This window comes from Chamaea fasciata, unplaced genomic scaffold (genome assembly GCF_029207755.1).
Source record: "Chamaea fasciata isolate MVZ Bird 193981 ecotype frontalis unplaced genomic scaffold, bChaFas1.0.hap1 SCAF_15, whole genome shotgun sequence".
Classification (NCBI taxonomy): Eukaryota; Metazoa; Chordata; class Aves; order Passeriformes; family Sylviidae; genus Chamaea; species Chamaea fasciata.
In genome coordinates, this window is record NW_027094100.1 from 1,169,548 (window position 1) to 1,193,257 (window position 23,710).

General features: G+C 51.2%; 1 protein-coding gene across 1 annotated transcript; it reads right to left on the reverse strand.

The window, feature by feature from the left end:
- Nucleotides 1-130: 130 nt before the first annotated feature.
- Nucleotides 131-17,470, reverse strand: NDFIP1 (Nedd4 family interacting protein 1). Its single transcript, XM_066197063.1, has 8 exons — nucleotides 17,344-17,470; nucleotides 8,417-8,504; nucleotides 7,538-7,668; nucleotides 6,606-6,693; nucleotides 6,311-6,435; nucleotides 4,625-4,691; nucleotides 3,961-4,066; nucleotides 131-2,046 (listed from the first exon to the last, which is right to left on the reverse strand). Exons 1-7 carry the CDS (start codon nucleotides 17,386-17,388, stop codon nucleotides 3,963-3,965), a joined length of 648 nt encoding a protein of 215 aa, XP_066053160.1. The 5' UTR covers nucleotides 17,389-17,470; the 3' UTR covers nucleotides 131-2,046; nucleotides 3,961-3,962.
- Nucleotides 17,471-23,710: the final 6,240 nt, after the last annotated feature.

Genomic DNA, 23,710 nt, shown 5'->3' on the forward strand with positions numbered 1-23,710 from the left:
ACACCCTGGAGATTTGTGTTACGCCTTCCACGGAAAGTGATGGAATGCCCCCAGATAATCTGTGTTTGTCATCAATGTCCAGGTGCAATAACACATCCAAAGTCAATTAAACATCGTCCTACAGCAACAATTGCTACAGAAGTGACATTTATTGACGTTCTGCTGTATTTACAGGTTGAACATAGTAAAACTCCAAAGTGAATGACCACTTGGCAGAAAGCACAGGAGTGCACATTAAATCTACATTTCCAACGCGTCAGAGTCTCTGCTAACACAAATTATAAAAGCAAGAATTACAGGTATGTTAGGAATTGTCTCAAAAGTCCCAAGCCAAAGAAGAGGAAAAAAAAAAGGCCTTTGTTTTGCAAGATGATCTTTATACAAAGTTGCAACATGATCTTTCAGTTTTACACTACAGACTTGTTCCGTGAAAACCCCCGGAGAGCCCAAAAAGTTGGTGGTGCGAAAGGAAAGGATACTACAACACCGAGAATAAAGACTGTTAAAAGTTAATACTTGTGCCACCTCAGAATTCCCAACGCCACCTGGGAGTCTGGACTGCAGTGACCCCTTTTCCTCACAGGCCCCGGGGTGCTGGGGGATTGCAGGAGTGCAGCCACCCCGAGCTGTCACCTCAGCTCCAGGGTCACCCCGGTGCTGCCAGCACGGCTGGACAGGACACGGGGTACAGGGATGGACAGGACAGGGACAACAGGGATGGACAGGACACGGGGTACAGGGATGGACAGGACAGGGACAACAGGGATGGACAGGACACGGGGTACAGGAATGGACAGGACAGGGACAACAGGGATGGACAGGACATGGACAACAAGGATGGACAGGACATGGACGGGACACGGGGTACAGGGATGGACAGGACATGGACAACAGGGATGGACAGGACAGGGGGTACAGAGATGGACAGGACATGGACAGGACACGGGGTACAGGGATGGACAGGACAGGGACAACAGGGATGGACAGGACAGGGGGTACAGAGATGGACAGGACGGGGGGTACAGGGACGGACAGGACATGGACAGGAGAAGGCATGGAGTACATGGAATACACAGGATGGATAGGACAGGGAGTACAGGGAGTTACATGGGCTGTACAGGACACAGAGCACACACACAGACAGCCCAGCACAGGGTGTCACACACACAGAGACAGCCCAGCACAGGGTGTCACACACACAGAGACAGTCCAGCACAGGGTGTCACACTCTGCACAGCACAGGGTGTCACACACACAGAGACAGCCCAGCACAGGGTGTCACACACACAGAGACAGTCCAGCACAGGGTGTCACACACACAGCCCAGCACAGGGTGTCACACACACAGACACTCTAGCACAGGGTGTCACATCCAGCACAGGGTGTCACACTCTGCACTGCACAGGGTGTCACACTCTGCACTGCACAGGGTGTCACACACACACAGAGACAGTCCAGCACAGGGTGTCACACTCTGCACTGCACAGGGTGTCACACACACAGAGACAGTCCAGCACAGGGTGTCACACTCTGCACAGCACAGGGTGTCACACACACAGAGACAGTCCAGCACAGGGTGTCACACTCTGTACAGCACAGGGTGTCACACACACAGAGACAGTCCAGCACAGGGTGTCACACTCTGCACTGCACAGGCAGAGCCCAGCACTCCCAGGCTGCAGGAGGAACTAAAGCAAGCCTGGCCCCTGCTGGCCCCGGGACGGTTCCTGCTGCCCAAGCACCACAAACTCCTCCGTCAGCAGCCACAGACTCGCTGCAAGAGCTGCGTCAAACATTAGCCACTAATGAGTCAACAGTTACAGAACTCTGCGTTAATTATTAAAATTTTACACCTAAAAACAAATAGAAAGAAATGCTTCTCCTTTTTTTTTTTTTTTCTTTTTCCAACAGTACTTTTATTTATTTATTTTAAAGCAGGTGATTATTTTTTCTTCTGCTCCAGAGCCTTGATTCACTTCCTGCAGGTGTCCTGCTGCTTCTTGGGGGGGATTTCACTAATGCAGGAAGACATTTGCCAGAAAACATCTGTTGGAGAAGGACATTGAACACCGAAACTGCAGTCAGAGGGTTATTTTGGATAACAGGAGGATGTCGTTCACACAGCACAGGATGTCTAAGGGCTTATGAAGCGTCTCAGCACACAATGATGGGACTCCAGCAAAATGCTCGGGAATCTGTGTGTGTTTTATGGGATACCAGCAGGATTGCGTGCACTGCTGCACACGCAGCTGGAACAGTTTTCCACCAGATTCATTTCACCAGGCTGTATTTTCTGGTTTGCACTCACTAGTCCCAGCCTAATTTTCTAAAATTTATCCCTGCTCTAAAATAAAAATAAGCCCTCTGTGCCCTTTGCATCATACCCTGAAGAGGAAATCTCATCTAAGGGCAATAATACACTAAAAATCCAAGTCTTTTGTGGTTCCCTCACTCAGAATTCAGGATTAAAGATTTATTTTCAGGCCAAGTATCAAAGTTGTAATATTTACAAATTATTCTGGACATCTATCTCAGCATGTCTGAAAGAGAAAGTGCTTTTTGAAAACGCTCTAAAATGACACACAAATAAGAATTTAAACACGCTCACAAGCAAGGAGTAAAGCCAGGTCTCTAAAACTGTAATTTCAAATTTCAAACGTAGGCAAAATCTGTGCAAAAAAACCCCACAGAGTTCCTTTAGGAAATAAAAAAATTAAAGTTTTGGTGAAGGAGCAAAATTTTGTTAAAAAAATTATTTTGTCAGACAAAATACAGAGATAAACTGACTTTAAATGCTCGCATTCTGTGGCCATAAACTGGGGGAAATCAATCCTCTGGTGACTCAGCAGGAATCTGGGAGGATATTACAGATCCTGGAGGAGGTCACACACCAGAACTTTGTTAAACAGAACTGAAACACGTAAAGAAACTGGCTGAACTATTTTTACACACTATCACCAGAGGAAAACACTGCACAAAGGCTGTTCTGTGCTGCAGGTTCTCCTCACAGACTGGAAATGAAGTAGAATCGTGGGCAATTTGCAGTTTCTAATAAAAGGGAAGTGCATTTGGAAACCCAAGGCTCGGTTTTCAAATCTCAACAATTTAATGACCCCCCGATTTAAAGCTGGGGTTGGTTTGGTTTCTTTGACTGTCCCAGCTGCAATTGCCTCTGTCTGGGGAAATGGAGTGTTATTATGATATTTCTAAAGGGAGCATCGTGTTGCACTCCCCAGCTGGGAAGCAACCTATTCCAGGATTTCCTTCCCCTCAGGGAGGGACAGTTAATGCCACGCCATTATCTGCTGTGAGCAGGAAATTGTGCTACAAGGCTTCAGCTACTTAAGCCTCCTCCTTTACAGCCCCATTAGGGCAGCCAGGCTGAGGTTCAGCACCGGAGCAAAAGATTCCCCAGCACTCAGGTTTTTGCAGGATGCTCAGGCAGCACAGCTCAGGTGTGTGGGAGAGGCCTGAGGAGAGCAAAGGTGTCATTCCTTCAGGGACCTGGCAGCAATTTCAAACAGCAGAATCCAGACAAATTGCTGGTTCTGGGACAAAAGCCAAAGGCACTGGCAAGCCCCTCCAACAACATTCTGTGACCTCCCCTCGGGTTTGGGACACACCACGTGTTTCAGGTATGTGATTTATTCTCCAGGACACATTTGTCAAATACTCAGCAGTACCAAGGGGCAGAGGTTTTGTTCTCAGTGTCTAGGCACGGGATCAAATGAATATCCAATTCCTCACAGCAAAAACTCAGGGAGAAATGTCCAGTGCTCCTCCCAGCAGGTCAGGCTGGGCTCTGCAGACACAGGAGCTGCGTAGGGGATACCAAGAAACAACTGTTCCCTGCTTCCTGGAGTTCTAAAAATATTCAAGCAACGGAAAGTGTAGCCTAGAAAAGTCACTAAACAGAGTTCAAATCAAAGCAGAACAAATTCGGGAAAGCAGGAAATTTACCTTTAGTAAATAAAGAGAACTCTGGTTCTGGGGAGAGTGGAAAACGTGTCTGGCATCTTCCTAACCTTTGCATAATTAATAAATCCTCTGAGAAACAGCAGAAAACCTGCAGGGGAGAGACACATTGGTCCAGTTAACACAGGTGTGGCTTCTTCAATGAGAGGGAGCAGCTGAACTCCCTGCCACCTGCACAGAGGGACCTCGTCACTGGGATGCACAGCAGCTGATCACACACAGTCATTATTTCTGGTAGCAACACCACCTCCTCTTCCCACTTCGGGTAACTTCAAAAACGAACTTTCCTCGGGCAATCACAAAACTTTTGACTCCAAACAAGACCCAGTCACTCCCAAAGCAGGAAGGAGAAAATAAAACGAGGAGGGCAGCAATCCACTCTTCCATTTAAGATGCAAGAGCAGACACATCAATTACAAGCATGACTCTCTTCTTAACTCCTGGATGATATCAGGATGCTGCCACCAAGAACTGGCAACAGAAGGACAGTGTTTACATGTGCTTTTAAAACCTGAATGTGCTCAGAGGAGTATGAGGGTCACATTCCACCTGTACATCTACAACACGTATTTAACAGCCAGGAATGCTCACAAAATCCTAACTGATCTTCCAGAGTTTTTAAGCATTTTTTCCCCCCCCAAACACTCACCTAGTACAAGGAAGACCCACCAAAGCCAGTACTGGCCATCGAAGTAACCAGGAAAATAGGTGGAGAACTGAAAAAGAGACAGACAAAATACAGCTTAGAGCACATTTGTGAGCCAAAGTCTATTCCCTCCAACTTTGGCAGGAACCAGATCAGGGCTGCACACAGGAGATCTCATGGAACGCTGCGTTTCACCAGCTGCAGGAATGAGTTACCTCCACAAGCTGTTATTTATGGTTTTTCTGCACCAGCTCTAACAAGGGGAATGGGACAGATTTGACACCCAGCCATGAACTGTGGCAATCAGTGGGGCACAAGGACACCACTGGGCAAATATTCCTGTTTTAAATTGTGTCCTGGATGCTTGTAAAGCACAGCTGCAGTTTCTGGAAGGGCAGAGCAGGTTTGCAGCAGTGCAGCACGTTGATTACACTGTCAGCTTTGGATGGTGTAACCGTGGGAAAAGAAATCCCACATCTGTGGGGTCCACGGACAAGATTCCTGCTATGAAATGAAAGGTACCAACACTATGAGAGCACGGAAGGTCACAGTTTCAGTGTAAATACAGTATCATTCCTCTGGGTTTGTTCTATTCCAGGTTAAAAACACAACACAAGGTAAACTTGTTACTGATGTTTAAATCAAACCCACAGACAACGTCACCTCCTTCTGTCACATCCCTTAATCCAGCAAACAGTTCTGAACACCTCTGTACCAAGATGACCACAAAAACTGTCTACAGGAAAGTGAAGAGGTGTTGTGTTTACAAATTAGAATTCCCAGCCCCAAAAGACAGGGTAGGAAGTGACAGCTCTGACATTAATGCTCTCTACTTCTATTTACAGCCAATGAGCTGCTCTGCTTGAAATTCAGCCTTCAGCCTGGAATGTCTGTGCACCATCATTTCACAGGCTCCAAATAAAGACTTCCTGATGGAAATATTTTCTCCCGGTCCCTCCAAAACAACGTAAGAGCCGACACTCCTAGGGCAGGATGGCAGGCTGCTGCTGGTGCTGCTGCTGTGCCGCAGGGAGGCTGCAGCAGAGGGCACCCACGGCCTTCTCCCACTGCTCCTCCCCGCAGCCCTGCTTCCCTCTGCTCATCAGCCACCCTGCATTTCACAGAATTCCCTTCTTTCCAGAGAACAGCCTAAGGTGCAGCAGGCTGCAGAGGCCGAAGGCAGGGCTGGCTTTGCCTGGGATAATGTTTTCCCAGGATCAGAGAATTGCTGCTGCAGCTCAGCACAAAACCACACTCGGATCCAGCACTGATCCAGGCCAGTGGCTCTGTCAGACACTCTGAATGAATCCCAGAATCCCAGAGTGGGTTGCATTGGAAAGGATCCTTCAGTTCCTCTCCTTTGCCACAGACAGGGACACTTTCCACTATCCCAGGAATCCCTTGTGCAGCTTAAACTTGGACACTTCCAAGGATGGAGCATCCCCAAAGCATATCTGGGTGTGCAATCTTTCTTTTCTTGCACTACAATTGTCATTCCAGCATATAAACAGGATATAATTATGAAAAAGCTCTGTTCTTAGTGAATAAGAAGCTCAGAAATTATTTCATTATTTTTTTTAAAAAAAAACAAACCTCTAAATTTATCACTAACTTCAGTATGAGATAAAAACCTGCTGGGGAAAAAGAGTATCAGTGTCTGTGTACGTGGGTTTGCACCACACAACTCACCCTGACAATCAGGATCCACTTAATAAGAGACAGACCAAACCCAGAAATGGCCCCATATCGTCCTGCAGCTGAAGTAGTCAGACAGAAAGACAGGAAAAATCCAATCCAGTTGAAGAGGAATGCCACTGGGAAAGCAGGAGAAAAGCAGCAGGTCAAGACACTTTTATATTCCAAGGGGAAAAAAAGCATAAACCCCTTGCACACAGGTTTCTCCTGGTGCTACACAAACATAAATGTGACCCAAACTATTTTGGGTCACTGCTTGGAAGAAAAGTTCATTCCATCAGGTACTTACTGAAGAAAGTCAGCATGAAAATGCCATCGTTTCCTATCCTCAGCTGGTCAGTGTCATCAAAGTCATCTCGTGTCACAAAGTCATCATCCTGCAAAGCAGAGGGAGCAGCACGGGGGGGATTTAGGTCATCCCAGCCCATACAGCAACCCCACTTCTGGGTGTGACTCTTCAAAAAAAGGGCTGGAATCCGAAATCTCAAAAGGCTACAAATGCAAGCATGAAAAAAAATTCCCATTTCTCATCCTGGAATGGTGCAGGGCATGAAATGTTATCTATATAATAGGAAATGTATCTTTATTTTTAACACAGTCAAGATCCAGCATGTTCTTGTTCTCACTGTGAAGAATTCTTCAACTCATCAAAAAATTATCATCTCAGCAAGGAATGTGGCTTCTGTGAAGAAGTGTAATGAGCAGTGGACTTCTAATGCTAGCAGGGGTGGAGGGAATGGCTGAACAAGAGATAATGTTGAAAAAACAAGAAGAAATCATTCTGACAGAATGGTTTTATCGTCCTTGTATCAGCTACACTGACCTCCAGAGAAGTCAACTAAGTAAGCAGCACGAGTATCAAGGGTAGATACGCCAGACAGCTGAAGAATTAATCCTAAATCTTTTTTTAAAACAAAAAAAAACCAAAACCAAACAACAAAACCCCCAGTGTCAGTGCACAGTCCCTCTGTCAGCTTGCCAAGCTAATCTGGCTAGCACATGCTGGCATTACTGAGATGGCTGACATCATCACAGAGGAAAATTAAAAAGAAAAGAAAAAAAACCCCAGCCACAGGATTCTCGGGAGTGCGGCATCTCACCACCCCAGAAAGCTTCAAAAAAAACCCACAAAAAAACCCCACACAGATTTTAGAAGTGGTGACACAGGACGGGCAGGAGCTAAAGCTGCAGGCAGCAGGGCAGGGGCACAGGGACACTGACCCTGCCAGGAACCAGGGGGATGGTGGCCTCAGCCTTGCTCCTCTCGGCCTCGTCGTAGCTGGGCAGAGTGGTGGCCACGTTGTAGGACGGCGGCTTCGGGAACCCCGACTCATCCTTGTAGTCAAAATAGGCTGCACAAAAACAGTTTGACACAGCAGGTCATCAGCACTTCCTTAACAACACCGCGTTGGGAGTGAGCAGTGCTCCAGGTGACTCCCAACGAGCCCCATTCCCCCTGGGAAAGCCTGATCCCTCCCCACCCTTCCAGCCGTTCCAGCCTCCTGCCGTCCCAGAGCAGAAAGGGAAAAGCACAGGAGCAGCTCCTCTGACAGGCAGCAACCCACAGAACACTCACTGAACGTGTCTGGCTGTACTCCTGCTTAAAACAACACCACATGCTGTGCCTCTGCTGACTTGGATCCTCAGAAACAGTCACGTTTCCAGATCCAAGTGGTTATTAAAGTTATTGGTGACAGGACAGGAGGATGATTCAAAGTCCCATCCTTGTGACCGAGTGCTTAGCTATTGGAAAGTGCAGGAAAAGTGAATTCTTTAAACCCTTTTAAGTACGGAATCCTTTAAGGAAGGGGCACAGCATCATCCAAATGCCAGATAATGAGAGGGGAACCACAAATCCTCACAGCACTTTGACTTTTAACTGTCTTCAATTTACTGAGAACACTGTGAACTGTAACTTGAACACCCCTTGATGGGATGACATCAGCCGAACGCGGCCAAATTGCATCTCCTAAACCACAAGCCCCAACAGGCTGTGCGTGGATCAATCCTGACCCTTGCAGCCTGGGGAGGGGCTGCAGCGGATGAGGAGGGCAGTGAGTGAGAGCAGAGCAGTGGCCCCCTTTCCCCAGGTGACAGTACCTGTGTTCTCTGCAGAAATGCTGCTGTAGGGCGGAGGGGCGTCGCTCACCACGGGCACGGCCTCGCCCGGCTCCTCTTCATTCTGCAGCTGGAAGAAGCACACACCTGAGGTCAGGGGCGTCTCTGACACCACCCCTGCAGCTCGAATTGCACACCACAGACCCCTCTGGAACACCACGGGACACAGAGCAGCTGCTCGGCCTCCCTCCGAAGCATTCCCACTTGAAATGATCACTCTTCCATCTCAGTTTTAACGTTGTTTTTAAATCCTCTCCTCGCACACCTGGACTCCGGCAAAGCACAGCACACAGCTTTCCAGTACCTCTCCATTTCCCTGGCACCTCCTCAGCTCACAATGCTTAGGAGCTGCAGTTGCATCTGTTTTGGTCAAAGAAACACAGTGAGATACCCAACAAAAGGCTCCATCGCTGCCCGTGGCTTTGCTAAGGAAGGGTTTTTTTTCCATGGATCCATTATATAATGATGCACAGAAGTCTAAACGTTGCCACTTCCCTTCAACCTTTCACACTGCATGACTGAAAAGGAGCCGGTTTATTTTGTGCACTGTGCTTCCCACAGGCTCTGTATAAATAACCAGGAGCTCTCACAGATCCAGCAGCACCCGCACGAGGCAGGTGTGCCATGGCAGCTTTGATCAGGGAAGCAGCAGCACCAGGCCAGAAAGGAGCTTACAGCTGCCACCTCATGCTTCCCTTCCTTCCATTTCTCGTCACCTCAGCAGCACAAACACTGAGGTTTTTCTGCAGAACGACTCACCTCAAACAAGCACCTTGGGACTGAAGCACTGGGCTGAGCAGGAGGCACTGCCCTCCTCTGAAATCACCACTCAACAATGTCTCCTCCAGCTTTCCTGCAATCCCACACATTTGCTCCTGCAGCCATCCAGGATATTTTGCTTTCTTTTCTTTGGAGAGACACGTTGCCATTCTCCTTGAGCATTTAACACAGGGGGGGTGGGGGCGTAGGGGGATGTTCTTATCTTATTTGTACGTCTTATCAGGGGAAAATAAATCAGCTCGCACTTCTAAATGCAGATCTTGGATATCCAAACGTTCTGTGCTTTGGAGTTTTATTCCTTTTGCTGCTTAACATCAAAGATCACGGAATGGTTTGGGTTGGAAGGGCCCTTACAGCCCAGCCCATTCCAGCCCCAGCTATGGGCAGGGACACTTTTCACTATCCCAGGTGGCTCCAAGCCCTGTCCAACCTGGCCTTGGACACTGCCAGGGATCCAGGAGCAGCCACAGCTGCTCCGTGCCAGTTCAAGTCTGTAACATACAGTCTGCTCCAGATCACACTACATCCACATCTTCTGTCAAAGTCTGGACTGGGCTCAGCAGATGACAATGAGGGGTTCTGCTGGCAGGTCCACGGGATCAGCTGAGAGGGGGAAAGGGAGGAAAGGACACTGGACAGCACCAGGAGAAAACCAGGAGCACTGTCTGCCAGTCCAGGTGCAGCCAAACAGCAGAGCACCACAGTCCTGCACTCCAGTCCCACGTCAGCTGCAACTCACTCTGCCTCCCAGGAGCAGTTTCTAAACAGAACAGGTGGGGAGAAAAACAGCACAAAAGGGTGCTGGTCAGCCCCAAGCCTTGTGGGGGAGAAGTCCTCACATGACAACGCTGAACCATTTCCTTGAAGAAGGAGAAATCAGTGATCCGGATGAGAATTTAATCCGTGCTCTGGCAGGAGCAGCTCCCAGCACAGCTGGCAGCAGGACACAGCCCCAGGGCTGGGCCCTGGCCAGATGTGAAGCAGAGCAAACAGCGCCAGGGTGTGAGGCCCCGGGGGTGGAGGTGGCAGGACCTGCCTCACCTGCGGCTTTGCTGAGCCCCGGGGCACTGAGCAGGGACACGAGGAGCTGCAGCAACTCCACCACAGCGAGGCACCTTTGTCTTCTCAAAGCCTTCCCACGAAACAAAAATGCCTCATTTTATAAACCCCCTGGAGCTCAGCGTCAGAGGTAAATGCAAACTAACTTGAGAAGTTAGTGCCTATTAGAATATGCTTTAACTTCTTTTAAAAAAAGACAGCGTTACTCCAGAAACCCCAAAGCACCCTGCACAGAGCACGAGGGGCAAGGGAAGGGACAGGAAAACACAGAGCCAAACTGCTTGATTCAACCTCTGCCCTGTGCCTGGATCCCTGGACATGGCAGGGGTAGAAAAACCTCATCTTTAGGGTCATCCCAACCCAAACCATTCTGTGATTCCATGATCCTCCCAGCTCTGTAGTTTATGAAATCTCAGAAAACGCTCCATCATGCTCACTGTCAGTCTAGCTATGAAAATTCAGTACTTCTGTGCAGGACCTGGTCTATTAACAGGAGGAAAGGCTCTGTCCTAACTGGGACGCTCTGGATTCCACGTGCCCTTTGTTACCTGCTCTCCAGGCGAGGGGGTGGCAGAAATTCAACCCCTCCTGCCTGTAAGAAAGAAGGCAGGTACAGCCTGAGAGCACAGTCACCAGGGAGTGGGGAGGAAAGCACCACATGTAACAACACTGGAAGAAACGAAACAAAAGAGGACACAGATATTGAGTGGAATATTAACTCCTACCACTGGCTCTTCTTTCAGTAGTAAAAAGAAATACATGTTCCTCCACCAGTGCCATGTGGGAGAAGGCAGCTGAATTCACTGCTGCCTTCAAACATTCCAATTCAGGTAATGGCTAATGACACAAAAAATGCAGCTACGTTCTGAAGTTGAGCTCGAGGCTGTAGGAGATTACAGTTATAGAAAACGTATTTTTCTTCTAATGGACAAGGTACACAAATGCCTTCCAGCCTTTTTAATGATTCCAGGCATCTAAAATTCAACTAAGTGCCTATTAGCAGAGCAGGGAGGGTTCATGTGACAGGAAGAATGACTCATCAGGCTCACAGAGCCACACTGCTGCCCTGGCCTGGTCCCCGCTCCCACCTGCCCTGCACAGCCCCAGGTACGGACTCGGCTCCCAGAGAATTGCCCCGAGGCTCCAGAACCCAGAGAACCCGGGTAAAAGCAGTGCCTGACTTCAGGCCGTTCTGCTGAGGCTGTGGGATAATCCTTTCCTAGATTCACTGATGGATTCTTGCTTTTCAGGCAAGGTTCTGGTTTTCGTCGCATTGCAATGTAAGACAGTCCTTACAGCCATGCATGTAGTTACTGAAACATGGGCTGGGATTTTTTCCCAGACTGCTAAACCAACAGAAAGTTAACTGATAGAACACCCAGGGATATTTATTTCCAAAAAGAAAACCCCAGCATCAGGAGCCTGGCACTGAGCAGGACATCACCTCTGGTTGACTCGCCCTGACTGAGACGTGGCCCATGTAAACACACAGCACAGCAGCATAAAAGCTGAAATCTTCCAAGCTGTTTGGAAACATTTCCATGTAAACCTTGAAGAAAGCATTTCCAATAAATACATTGGTTAATTCTTCCAAATTTCCTAAACTCAGCATGTGGGCTGCTGACAGAGTTTTGAATCTTTATTTTTTAACTCCCCTTTGCCAAGCTCTGAGGCTGCACGTAAATATTCTTTACACTAAATCAGCATCACTACACTAAATCAGCATTAGCACAAGCTTTGCCTGAGCAATAGATCACATACCATTACATATCTCCAGCCTTTTGGAAGTAAATTAAAGTCACTGCCGACTGTGAAGAGCAGAGTTATTTTTACTGACTTTTGCTTTACTTAATTAAACACGCCCCGAATTAAAATCCTGACTTTTGCCCGACGTTGTTGCAAATTCCTAGAACTTAACATCAGCTTACTAATCAGCAGGAATAATGATAAGCTAGCAGACAAGCCAACCCACACCCTTCAGCCCTCTCTGTGATGAGCAAATAACTGTTTTCTCCCGCAGGCTCTCCCAGCCCGGAGCAGTGAGAGCCCTGAGTGACTCCCGCAGTGGCACAGGTGTGCTGGGCACCTCTCAGGTGACACACGTGGCACATCAACCCTCCCTGGGGAGATGCTGATGCTCCTGCCCGAGCCTTGTGCTGGGAGTGACCTCCCTGCACGTGCCAGCCCGAGATTTTCCCCATGGAAAGGCTGCTCAGGCTTTGGCAGGGGCTGCCCAGGGAGGTTTGGATGCCCAGCCCTGGAGGTGTCCCCTGGAGGTGGCACTCAGAGCTCTGGGCTGGGGACAAGGTGGGGATGGGGCACAGCTGGGACTCCATGGGCTGGGAGAGCTTTTTCCAAACGGAGTGACTTTGAGATCCTGAGATACTCCTCCCTTTTAACTAAGGACTGAAAACTGCCTCCACTCCCAAACCCCACCTGGCTCTCCCCAGCTGGAGCAGCACGAACCAGCAGCAGCATCCAGCTGAGGGGGGCGATGGCAACGACCCCGTGAGCCATGCGAAGGCAAAAAAACACAAATCAAAACCTATTTGACGTCCATAAAATACAACCTGGGCTGATGAGGGTGCTGTCCTCTGACTCACTGCAGCCAAGGGCCTGACACCACAGAAATGCTCCTCAAGCCTGGGAAACAAGCCGCTCTAATTCCCTCACTTCTGTTCAAACAGGGAGTTAGACTGGTCTGGACACACTGGAGACGAGCACTTGGGCCAGCACAAACCTGTGACTTGAGAGATCAAGGTCTTAATATGGAAAAAAAAGTAAGTTTTAATCTTGGATAGCCGAAATTAAATTTCCCACACTTAAAGCACAAGGCCTTCTCATCATATTTAGGATCAGATTAATATTTTTCTGGACATTAGGGCATTACAGTAAGACTCGTAAACATTTTCAAATATCACATTTTTTAAATGATCACAGGGAGAAGGTTAGGTATCTTCAATGGAAAAAAAGTCCCATGGCACCACCATAGATCAAATTTGGCTATTTCACACCAGGCAGGAACAGAACGAGCGGATATCCCTTATGACTGAATTTTGCCCGCTCCTCCCAATGACAAAGGATCAGAATTCACACACACACACAGAGAACTCCTGCTCCTTGCCTTCTGGATGGTTACTTCTAAGTGGTGATGTCAAACCCACAGAAAAAAAAGTTCCTCATCTCCTGGGAGCACTTACCAACCTAAAGCCCTCAGGGATTGTTCCTACAGCTGCTCCCCCCTGGGGTTACTGAGCCCCACTGAATTTTAGTGGTGAGAGAAAAGGCACTAAGAAAGCCCAACTCAAGAGTCCCACACCATCCTGATGCCTGAGGTAATACTGCATTTAACTCTGCATGCAAAGCTATTTTCTCGCGCTCCACAAGCTCTGGGATGACACTGGACTGCTGCCGCTTCCCTGCCTTTCCCACATCCTTTGAGGTTTAGGGGCAGAACGTCGTTAAATTCTATAATGGCTTTTTCACACACAATCACTAAACCCTTGCAAACTTGCCCGACAGGTAGTGTTGCCTACAGTGATGGATATTTCAGAGGAAAATAAGCAGATTTTAGTCACCTGAGCACAGCCGAGGCTGGACACGGGGCAGCTGCAGCACAGCCTCGGAGCAGAGGCTGCACAAACAATTTTTCTCTGCAGTTTTTCTGATTTTACTGGGTTTATGTACACAGCATTTCCTATTCTGCCTACAAATAAAATAAAATACATAAACAAATGTGCCAACAAGCTACCCTGCAACTCTTCTTACCGTTCTTATCTTTAGCCAGCACATCTTGCACACTGCAAGGACCTCACTGAGGAAACAGTCACTGATATTTCTGATTCTAACTGCTGACATGAAAAGATTTGGGATGTTCTCATTTTTTTAGTTTCAAGCTGTGTGCCCATTTCAGCTGAAAAATTAAACGCAAGCTTAAGGTACACACGTGGCAGGAACTGATATCTGCCTCCCTGTGGCTCTCCAGCCTCCCCAGATATTAAAGAAGCATTGTGGTCCTTCATGGATTCAAACTCCATTCCCATTCTATCTCCAGCAATGTATTTCTTCCACAGTTTTCACAGAACGGAAAAACAAACAAACGGGGAAAAAAATCTTTCTTCCTTATTTTTCCCACCGACACCTCCCTTTGTGGAATGATTCACGATCCGTGCAAACCTTCAACAAGTGGAACAGGAAGACACAGAACTTAAAAAGGAACACGTCTTCATTATTTAACACTCCCACCATTTCCTAGGTGGGTTTACATTACTCATACACCTCACATGTATTTTCGAATGCTCCAAGTGCAAAGCATGCCTGGAAAACACAGAGTGTAAATAAACCTGTTAAAGCTGGGCTGTTTTTTTCCAGAATGGAGGGTAATTTCTATTCCAAGGATGAAATACAGTTCTGCCAACTGAACTCTCAGTCCAGGGTTATGCTGGAAAGGCTTTAAGCCCCCTAATCCCAACAACATCCCTGGATGACTTTCCCAAAGGCAGACTGAAATGGCAACAGCCTCTCCGTGTCCCTTTTTGGGGACACAGCAGTGCCCAGAATAACAGTACCAGGGCGGGCTGCCGCTCTCCTTCTTCCCAAAGCTCTCCATTCCCACCTCCACAAGCACAGCCCGGGCAGCTGGCCTGCAGAGGAGGATCCAAATCCAGCAGCCTGACCCTGTCCCAGCCCTGCTCCCCATGGAAGGGGTCGGGGAGGCTGAAACCCCTTCTCCAGAGCTTTAGTTTTATTTTACATGGAGCTGCACTTCCCCAGGACGTGAGCTCAGACTCACATCGCCCCAAGGCATCACTGCAGGCTGCTTTTTACCAGATCCTTTAATGCCTGCACAGAGCCATGGGCTGGGAAGGTGGCTTTGGAAAACGACTCAGTGCGCGCCCCTCGCACACTGCCCAGGGTGGGGAACGGACACGGGCCGGGGGTTTGCAGGGAAGAAGGAGGCTGCTGATGGAGCACAGCCCACCTTCCCACCTGCCCACCTGCCCACATCCCACCTGCAAGGCTCAGGGAGGGGTGGGAGAAGAAACACGCAGGTACCAAACTCGGGTTTGGAGTTCTGCTGTGCTCAGATCACGGCCACTAACTCTCACCTTTTTTTCCCAAAAATACAGGCACTGGAGGAATCCTACAAATATTGTCCAGGTTCCATAGTGCCCACACCTCGGTGCTGCTGCTCCCACATACACATGGGTACATCAGGAACCCAGCCCAGACTGAGGCTTACACATCCCTGGCATGCTTGGACAGTCAATCACATTTACCAGTACAGGAACCACCTACCCACGAAACCAACTCCATTAATGCATTACCCCATCACTCAAAGAGATCAAGCTTTAAAAAATTCCTCCACTGACTTACAATCCAATAATTTAAAGGATTAAATGAGCTTGTTGCGAATTTCTCCAGACTACCTCCACTGCCTGGATCCTGTATTCACCTGTAGCCCTTGCAGTTACCACTTCAGTATCATCTCTCTTCCTTGGCACATGGTACAATAATGATATTGTACATTCACGCACACAGTAAGTTTCAAAATACGGGGGGAAGATTGACACATCCAATGCCACAGAGACTCTCCCACTCTCTCATCCTCTCTTTATCTAAATCCCAACTGCATCTCCACAGCTTGCAGGGTTTTTGAAGCAACACGAGCTTTAGGAGCCGGTTCAGTGATATCACACTTCACAACAGGAACACCTGGCTTCTGGCGGAGGGCAAGGAAAGAGAAGCAATTTCTAAACAGCAGCACAAAAGTAAACAGATTTACAAGTGAGAATCCGCCTCTCACTCCAGTTAAACCAGTGGCTCCACAGGCCTCCACTCTGTGCTTGTCTTTAGCAGAGCAAATCCTCTGGCACAGCCTGGCTCCCTAATCTCCGCAGATGAGCCTGCCCTGGGTCTGCCCGAGGTGTGAGTAGACACAACGCCGAGCTGGCAAACGGCAGCTTTACACAGGCCTGGGCAAGGAAAGCAGGAGCTGTGCACCAGGCAGGGGACAGCACGGCAGTGGGGTCCTGCAGCCACCCTGTCACCCATCCCACGGCTCCAGGGGCTGGGACACGCTGCACAGCCCTTGGGAAAAGGCGTCTGTGCAAACACTTGGTGCGGTCACCACCACCAGCAGGACTCTGCCAGGAAAGGGGGTTAGTGAAGGGACCCGGGTATCTGTCCCCAGCAGGGCACACAGAGCAACGCGGACATTTGTCATTGGGAGTGTGCACATCTGGTTTGCACCGAACCTAAATAAATAAATAAATAAATAAATAAAGCGCTCAAGTTTTGCTTAACTTCTACATTTCCAGTATGCAAAAACACGGAGACCCGCAGCTGTCAGATGAGACAAGTATTCCGTCCCATGGGAGGGTGTATCTCGAACTCTGCCTACCCACGCCGGGAATGCTACCGGGAAAAGTCACAACACAGCGATTTCTCGGGAGAGCCTCGCCTCAGCAGGAGCGAGCTGTCTGCTGTTTTGAGGGATTTCTCCACGACTCTAAGCGAAGAGTTCTCCGCGTCTGATGGCAGAAGGCGCCTGCCAGAACTGGGTCACACCGGGGGCCCGGCCCTTCGCGGCCGCCGCTGCAGACAGCGGCAGGCAGGGACAGAACGACCCCGACCCCCGAGGGAGCTCCCGAAGGCCGGCCGCCGGCCTAGGGGGCCTTCAGGGGAGTAAAAGATGGAAGAAAACTACCGGTGACCTCGGGACGATGCGGAACGAGACCGCTCCCCGGCCCCGGGGGGGGTAACGACCGGCGGGGTCAGCGTCCTGCGCCAAGGTCGCCCCGGCAGCGGGCGAACGGCGGCTCCGGACACACCCTGCCCCGGGACCGGGCAAACGTCGGCCCCGGGACAGCGCAAACAGCGGCCCGGGCACCGGGCAAACAGCGGCCGCGGGCACGCCCGGCCCCGAGCCGGCGGGGAGCGGCTCCGCGGCCCGGCCCGGCCCCCGGCGAGCCGCGGCCTCCGCCCCGGGCGCGGCCGCAGGCCCCGCTCCCGGCCCCGCTCCCGGCCCCGCTCCCGGCCCCGCTCCCGGCCCCGCTCCCGGCCCTCACCTGCTGGTAGCGGCCGCTGCTGGGCTCGGCGGCCGCGGCCGCCATGGCGCTGCGGGCTCGGTGCGGGCGCTGCGCAGGCGGAGGCGGCGGCCCGGGCGCTGCTCGCTCGCTGCGGGCTCCGCTCGCTCCCGCCCTCCCCGTCACGCCGGGCCGCGCCGCCTCCCGCCCCGCCCGCCGCCGGAGCCGCCCCGGGGCCCGGGCTGCCTTCCCGGAGGGGCCGCCGAGTCACGGAGCCGCGGGGCTGCGAGAGAGCTGCCGCGCCGGGGAGGGCCAGCTGTGCCCGGCGCCCGCCCCGTCCCCAGAGCGCTGAGGGCCGCGTCCAGCCCTTCCTCGGAGAGCTCCGGGGACACCGAACCTCCCTCCCTGGGCACTGCCGAGGCCTGACCCCCTTCCCACGGGGAAATTCCTGCTGCTGTCCACCCCGAGCCTCCCCTGGCCCCGCCTGAGGCCGTTCCCTCTCCTCCTGTCCCTGTTCCCTGGGAGCAGATCCCAAATCCCCCCCGGCTGTCCCCTCCTGGCAGGGACTTGTGCAGAGCCACAGGGTCCCCCCTGAGCCTCCTTTTCTCCAGGCTCAGCCCCTTGCCCAGCTCCCTCAGGAATTCTCCAGCCCCTTCCCAGCTCCATTCCCTTCTCCGGCTCCAGCCCCCCTGCGTCTCTCTCACCATGAGGGTCCCAGAGCTGTTCCCAGCACTCAGGGTGTCACCCCAGCAGTGCCAGCGCAGGGGACAGGCCAGGTGCCGCCGGCCTCTGGCACACACGCTGGTTCACGTTCAGCTGCTGTCAGCCAGCACCCCCAGGTCCTTCTGTGCCGGGCTGGTTTCCAACCAGGGCAGCTCCTCTGGGGCTGCAGGGTGAGCAGAGCCACCCTCTGTGTGTGGGGACTCGTGTGTCACCGCCTGTGGAATGCCAAGAGCCGGCAGCGTGTCCCCGGCACTGCCGGAGCTGCAGCAGTGACCCCCCAGGCTCTGTCCACTACGTGTGATGTACGCCGCAGAAGTCAAGTATCATTTTCAGAGCGGAAGCTGTCATAAGGATGTGTTAGTGAAACCTGGGGACTCGGGAGATTGATGTAAAGCCGTGCCGACAAACAGCGCTGCCTCAGCAGGGACACAGCAGAGCCAGCGGTGAGAAACCAGCCCGGTCTGACCAAGGCCGGGTCGCACATGACCCCACCCAGCCCTGTCCCACCAGGCGGGCAGGGAACAGGCCAGCCGCTGCTGCACCAAACACGGCGAGCTGGCCCTCAGCTCGTCCATATCCACAGGGAGCAGATGGTGTTGGGCTCCTTCCTTCCTAAAGGAGCACGTGTAGGAAACCACGCAGTGAGAGGAGTTGGTTTATTCTGAGTTCTTCAGTGTTACATTGGCCGAAGGACTTCTCAGCTTGTGTAACGTTTGTTTTCCACGTGTGCGGTTCGGCTGTAGTCAGGCTCGCACAAAATTACCCTCATCAGTCCCTAAGGTGGATGAGATTTAAATATATCAGCTTTGGGATGAGGAAGGCTGAATCAGCCCCGCTGGGATTCCAAACTGCAAATTCAGAGAGTTGCAAGCATTGAAGCCCGAGGACATGGTTTTGAACTGCACGCTCAGTCATAAATACAGGCCTCGATGCTCATTATTCCGTGCCATAATCAGCCTGGATTCTTTTCTCCCTGTATTCTGCCTCTGAGGGATATGGAGTTCATCGATGTCTTAGTGAGATGAATGAACATCCCACTTCTCACGCTGAAGGAGAGGCAGGAAGCGTGAAGGATTTCAGCCATGAATAACCTCAAAGAGTGACTCCTGAGAAATGCTGGAGACACAAGGACCAGGCAGGGTTCTTGCGACACAGGTGCCTTTGAAGGAGCTGGAACAAGAGCTGCAGGCACTGGCAGACTCTGGTTTCACCTTTCCACACGACTCACCATGTGCACTGAGAATTTCCCTGCAGTGAGGAGCTGTCCTGATGACATGCAGGGATTTACTCACTGCTGAGGTGGGATTACATCCCTAAGTGAGGCTGTAGCAGCAGTGGTAATTAGCTGCACAGGGATTGACTTGGACAACACAGAGACTAAAATAAGATGCAACCTGTGCATGTCCTCAGAGAAGATGCTGGAACGTATCCTGGAGAAATGGTGAAACCGTTTGTGTCAAAGCCATTTTGGGGCCAGTGGAGGCAAATCACGGCCTAATTAGTCCATCTAGTCTGAGCATGACTGGCTCCGGAGGGGTAAAGACAATTTCTTCCAGCTGCTCTCCCTGTATTTATTTTTATTTTCTTAGGTGGGGAAGCTCAGTAGAAAGATGATGCTGTGGTTACAGCACGTGACTGGTTCTGCTTTCATTTCCCAAGTGGTTTGAGGCAAATCACTTCATGCCTCTGTGTTTTTTGTCTTTTTCTCCAGTACAAAATGTCTTTTCTCCCAAGAGACACTTGAAGCTTGAAGTCATTGATTTTAGTGACTTCCGTACGGGATGTGCTGTGAAAGTATTTGAAAGCAATTGAAAGTATGACAAGTAGTGGAGCGAGTCCTCTGAAATCTTGGAGCTGCACATGTGTTCCTTTAATTATTGTGTACAACGGAGCAATAAAGGGAACACTTTTAATCTGCACTCTGTAATAAATATTGAACACTAAAAGCTAAATAATAAACCTCAAAAGGAGGGCGTGTAAGCTAAACTAGTAAGAACTGAGCAGGACATTAAAACTAGATCTTTCTTCTAATCTTTTAGTGCTAAATTACCCAATTTTAAAAAAAAATCGAAGTGTTCACATGACAAAAACATTTTCGTCATCAATTTAAAAGTACTTCTGTGTCCCTGGAGGCAGAGACACGCCATGTGCAAGAACTGGATTCACAGGGTTTGAATATACAGAGGTGTCATTCCCCACTGTGAATTAATATCCTGAATTAGAGTCGTATAATTAAGCTGGAGAGATTTGTTAAGGATTAATAAATGCTGTCTAACAGATGCTCCTCCCCAAAACATCACTCAGCCACAAGGACTTTTTGTGCATGGGACCGTCTTGTATTTGAATCATCTTTGATCTTTTTGCCCAAAAAAAGCCAAGCTGTGGCTGGCCCATCCCTGGAGGTGTCTAAGGCCGGGCTGGATCAGGTTTGGAGCCACCTGGGACGGTGGAATGCTCATGGCAGGGGGTGAAACTGGATGATCTTGAGATCCCTTCCCACCCAAACCATTCTGTGACTCTGCGACAGCCCCTGCCCAAGGAAGCTGCCCTACAGCCTTGGAAGCAGCAGGTTCTGCAGGTGTGGGCTCTCTACGGGGTTTTGGACACGCAGGCAGCCGCAGTTTTGGTGTTTGTTGCAACAACAAAAGCCACTGGGTCACACGGGGTCTGCTGGAACGAGGGGAGCCCCAGCGAGCGCAGCCACGCGTCCCACAGCCCGCGCAGAGCAGGGTGGAGGCAGTGCCTTGGTCACTGGTGGGGAAAACTATGCCCCAATAAGCCAGGAGTATTGTGAGGAGGAGGAATGAAAACAATGGTAGCACTGAATTGGAAGACTTTTCCAATGGGAGCTCTCTCCCTCGGAAACCCAGCAGCAGATATGGAGCGATGCAGTGAGTTGTGCTGGATGGTGCAAGGCAGAGCTGAGCTCCAAATTGCCTCCACACAGCACTGCCAGCTCAGTCCAGCCTGACTTTAGGGGCCCCAGCTCACTGATTTCACCAATGGCCTTTGTTGCTCCGTTATTTCTTCAGCCTCCTGGAAGAATCACAGTTAACTAATGGTTAATTTAACTTTGCTATCCTGATTAAATCCCTTACTGCTTAGGCTGGCAGTTTAGAACCTGGTGAGGAGTGAAGTCCTGACAGCTTTGTCATGGGAACCTCGCCTGAAAAATGGGAAGGGACTGGCATGGGTGCTCTCCAGAGCTGCCTGTTCATGCATTGCCCTACACATAGGCTTGTTGTGACCCCAAAAATATCCTAACTAGGATCTGGGTGCTGCTGGGGGAGATAAGACATGAGTGGGGCTTGCAGGAAAGAGCAGCTCCCCTCCAGATCTATTATTTCTCCTTTTCTTATGAATTGGGGTCAGAAGGTAAATGGAACATGCTGGAGCAGGAAGAGGTGACTAGTGGTGGATATTAAAAAAAGCTCTTTAATTACAGGATTTGGAGAGAGGATTCTTCATGGAGATAATTTTTTAATTGCTGCCGTTTCAGGAAAAGAATCCCAGTGCTCCCAAGCAGTTCCCAATAACAAAAGCCCTGGTCTCTGAGCACTGCTGACTCTGATCCCTTCAAGCTGGGGCAAAAGAAGATGCTGTGTTTGTTAGAGCTCCCCCGTTAAACTTCAGCTTCTCCTGAAGAGAAGGGTTTGTTTCCTTCCATCTGCTGCTTTTGCAAGGAAGGAGAATCAGCCTGTTCAGACACCAGGAAGTTCTTCAGCATGGGAACAGCTCGCTGTAAATGCAGGAACAATAACGGGCAGAAATTATCATACCTAAAAATACCCTGCAGGCGAGTCACACGCTCAGCCAGCCCCGGAGCAGCTCGGAGGGGCGCGGTGGATGCGGCGTGGGGATCCGCGGGCTGTGCTGGGGGTGGGCAGCGCGGGGGCACCGGCCTGCCTCCGCTGCAGTTTTTGCTTTCGCCAAAAAACATGTTTTGCTTTCGCAGGGAGCTGTCGGCTCCTCCTGCATCTTCGTGCACTGCAGCTGCCCCAGACACTCGCAGGGGAGAGGAAAGGCAGACGCTGTGCGGTCAGAGCCCCCCCAACACCCGGATTTCACCGAAGCCATCCCCACAAGGGCGCTGTGTGAGCACTTGGGGAGCTGCGAGGCCGACCTCCGAGGCAGCAGCTCTTCACACGTCCCAGGAGAGCAGGGCAGGTGAGGTGGGAGGCAGCGGATGAGGTGACACTGTCCCCAGGCCGCTCCCAGGGTAGACAAAGCCCACAGCCCTCCAGTCGCTCCGGTTGCTGCCCTCGAGCTCACCGCCGAGGGAAGTCCGTGGTGTCTCCTGCAGTCAGTTCCTGCGCGGGCTGTGCCTGCAGTATTTGCTTTTCCGAAATTTCCGAGGGCTGGCGGCGTTTCCACGGTGACGCCGAGCGATGCGAGCAGGGCTCTGCGCAGGGCGGCCGTGCCGGTGCTGTCTCCCCGCCGTGCCCTGCAGCAGTTTTGGCTCTGCACACCACAAAGTGCAGTTGTGGCACAATCGGGGTGATGTGGGAACTCCCAGGTGTGTGTGCGGGTCAGGTGTGCGCTCAGCAGGTGTCCTTCGTGCCGGCAGCATCCTGAAGAAAGGACTGAGGCAGCTCCAGGATGGGAAGGAAGGCTCCAGACCTCAGCCGGGTCCCCATCGCCTCCATCCCAGCCCCGGTTAGCCCGGCACCTCGGTGCTGTGCCTCTGAACCCTCCGGTGCCGTGATTCCTGCCAGCGTCCGTGGGACCCACGGGTCTGTCACACCGAAATGGCCTCGATGGCACAAGTGAGGAGCTGTGACCCACAGGGCCAGAGCCCAGGCTGCCCTGCCCTGCGGGAGAGCGGGGAATGCCGCTGCTGTCAGCTCCTCACGCAGCAATAACCACCGAGAGACCTGCCCGTGGGCTGACGCTGCTCACGGACACGCATGGCCACGGAATTGATTTAGTCTCCGTGGCCTGAAACTCTCCCCGTGCCTGCCCACAGCCCTCCGGCTACAGCCACTCCCATCACCATTCCCCGACCCGACCTCTCCAGGACGAGACAATACCGGGAGCACTGGTTCTAGCCAGGTCGTTTAAATCATTGAAATGAGAAGGAACTGCATGGGCTGGATCCCCGCAAAGCAATTTGCAGCTCATTTCTCCTTCCGATGAAACCGAAAATCGGTCTAGCTTGGAAGGAAGAGCTTTGTATCACAGCAATGAACCGAGCCTGTGCAAGGAGAGGTCGGGCACATGATCATGAGAGTTTGGAGGCAGCTGGAGCAACAGCAGAAAGGTGTTTTGGGGATACCACTGTGCCAGGAGCAGCAAGGACGGACAGAGATCATGGTCTCTCCGTCTCCCAGAACAACCCCAACATGCCCCAGAGTGAGTCCCTACAGAACAGTTCAAGCGTGACAGCAGCTCCTTTTGGTGGGAGAGGGCTGGGGAGCTTGGCTTTAGGCTGAAAAGCTGAAGGACGGAGTGGGGCGGATCGCTGCTGTGATGGTGACACTCCAGCGGTAGCACATCGCGATACCTATGGCCGCTTTAATGTATTTGAAGGAACCATTGCTTTCCCACAGCTTTGCCTGGACAACGGGTGCGCTTGCAACGTGGTGACTGACTGACCCGAGCGGCCGCTTGGCAGCCGCAACGCATCATTCCCGGCTGGATTCGGTCGTTCTGCTGAAGCCCAGCCACGGGCTGGATTCATCTGTGG

What these genes read in the sequence shown, in the direction of transcription:
- NDFIP1 (XM_066197063.1), bottom strand. Translation starts at nt 17,388, where the DNA reads ATGGCGGCCGCGGCCGCCGAGCCCAGCAGCGGCCGCTACCAGCAG. An exon ending in CATTTCTGCAGAGAACACAG is followed by an intron (nt 7,669 to 8,416) that starts GTACTGTCACCT and finishes GTTTTTGTGCAG; the next exon opens with CCTATTTTGACTACAAGGAT. An exon ending in TCCCCCTGGTTCCTGGCAGG is followed by an intron (nt 6,694 to 7,537) that starts GTCAGTGTCCCT and finishes TCTGCTTTGCAG; the next exon opens with GATGATGACTTTGTGACACG.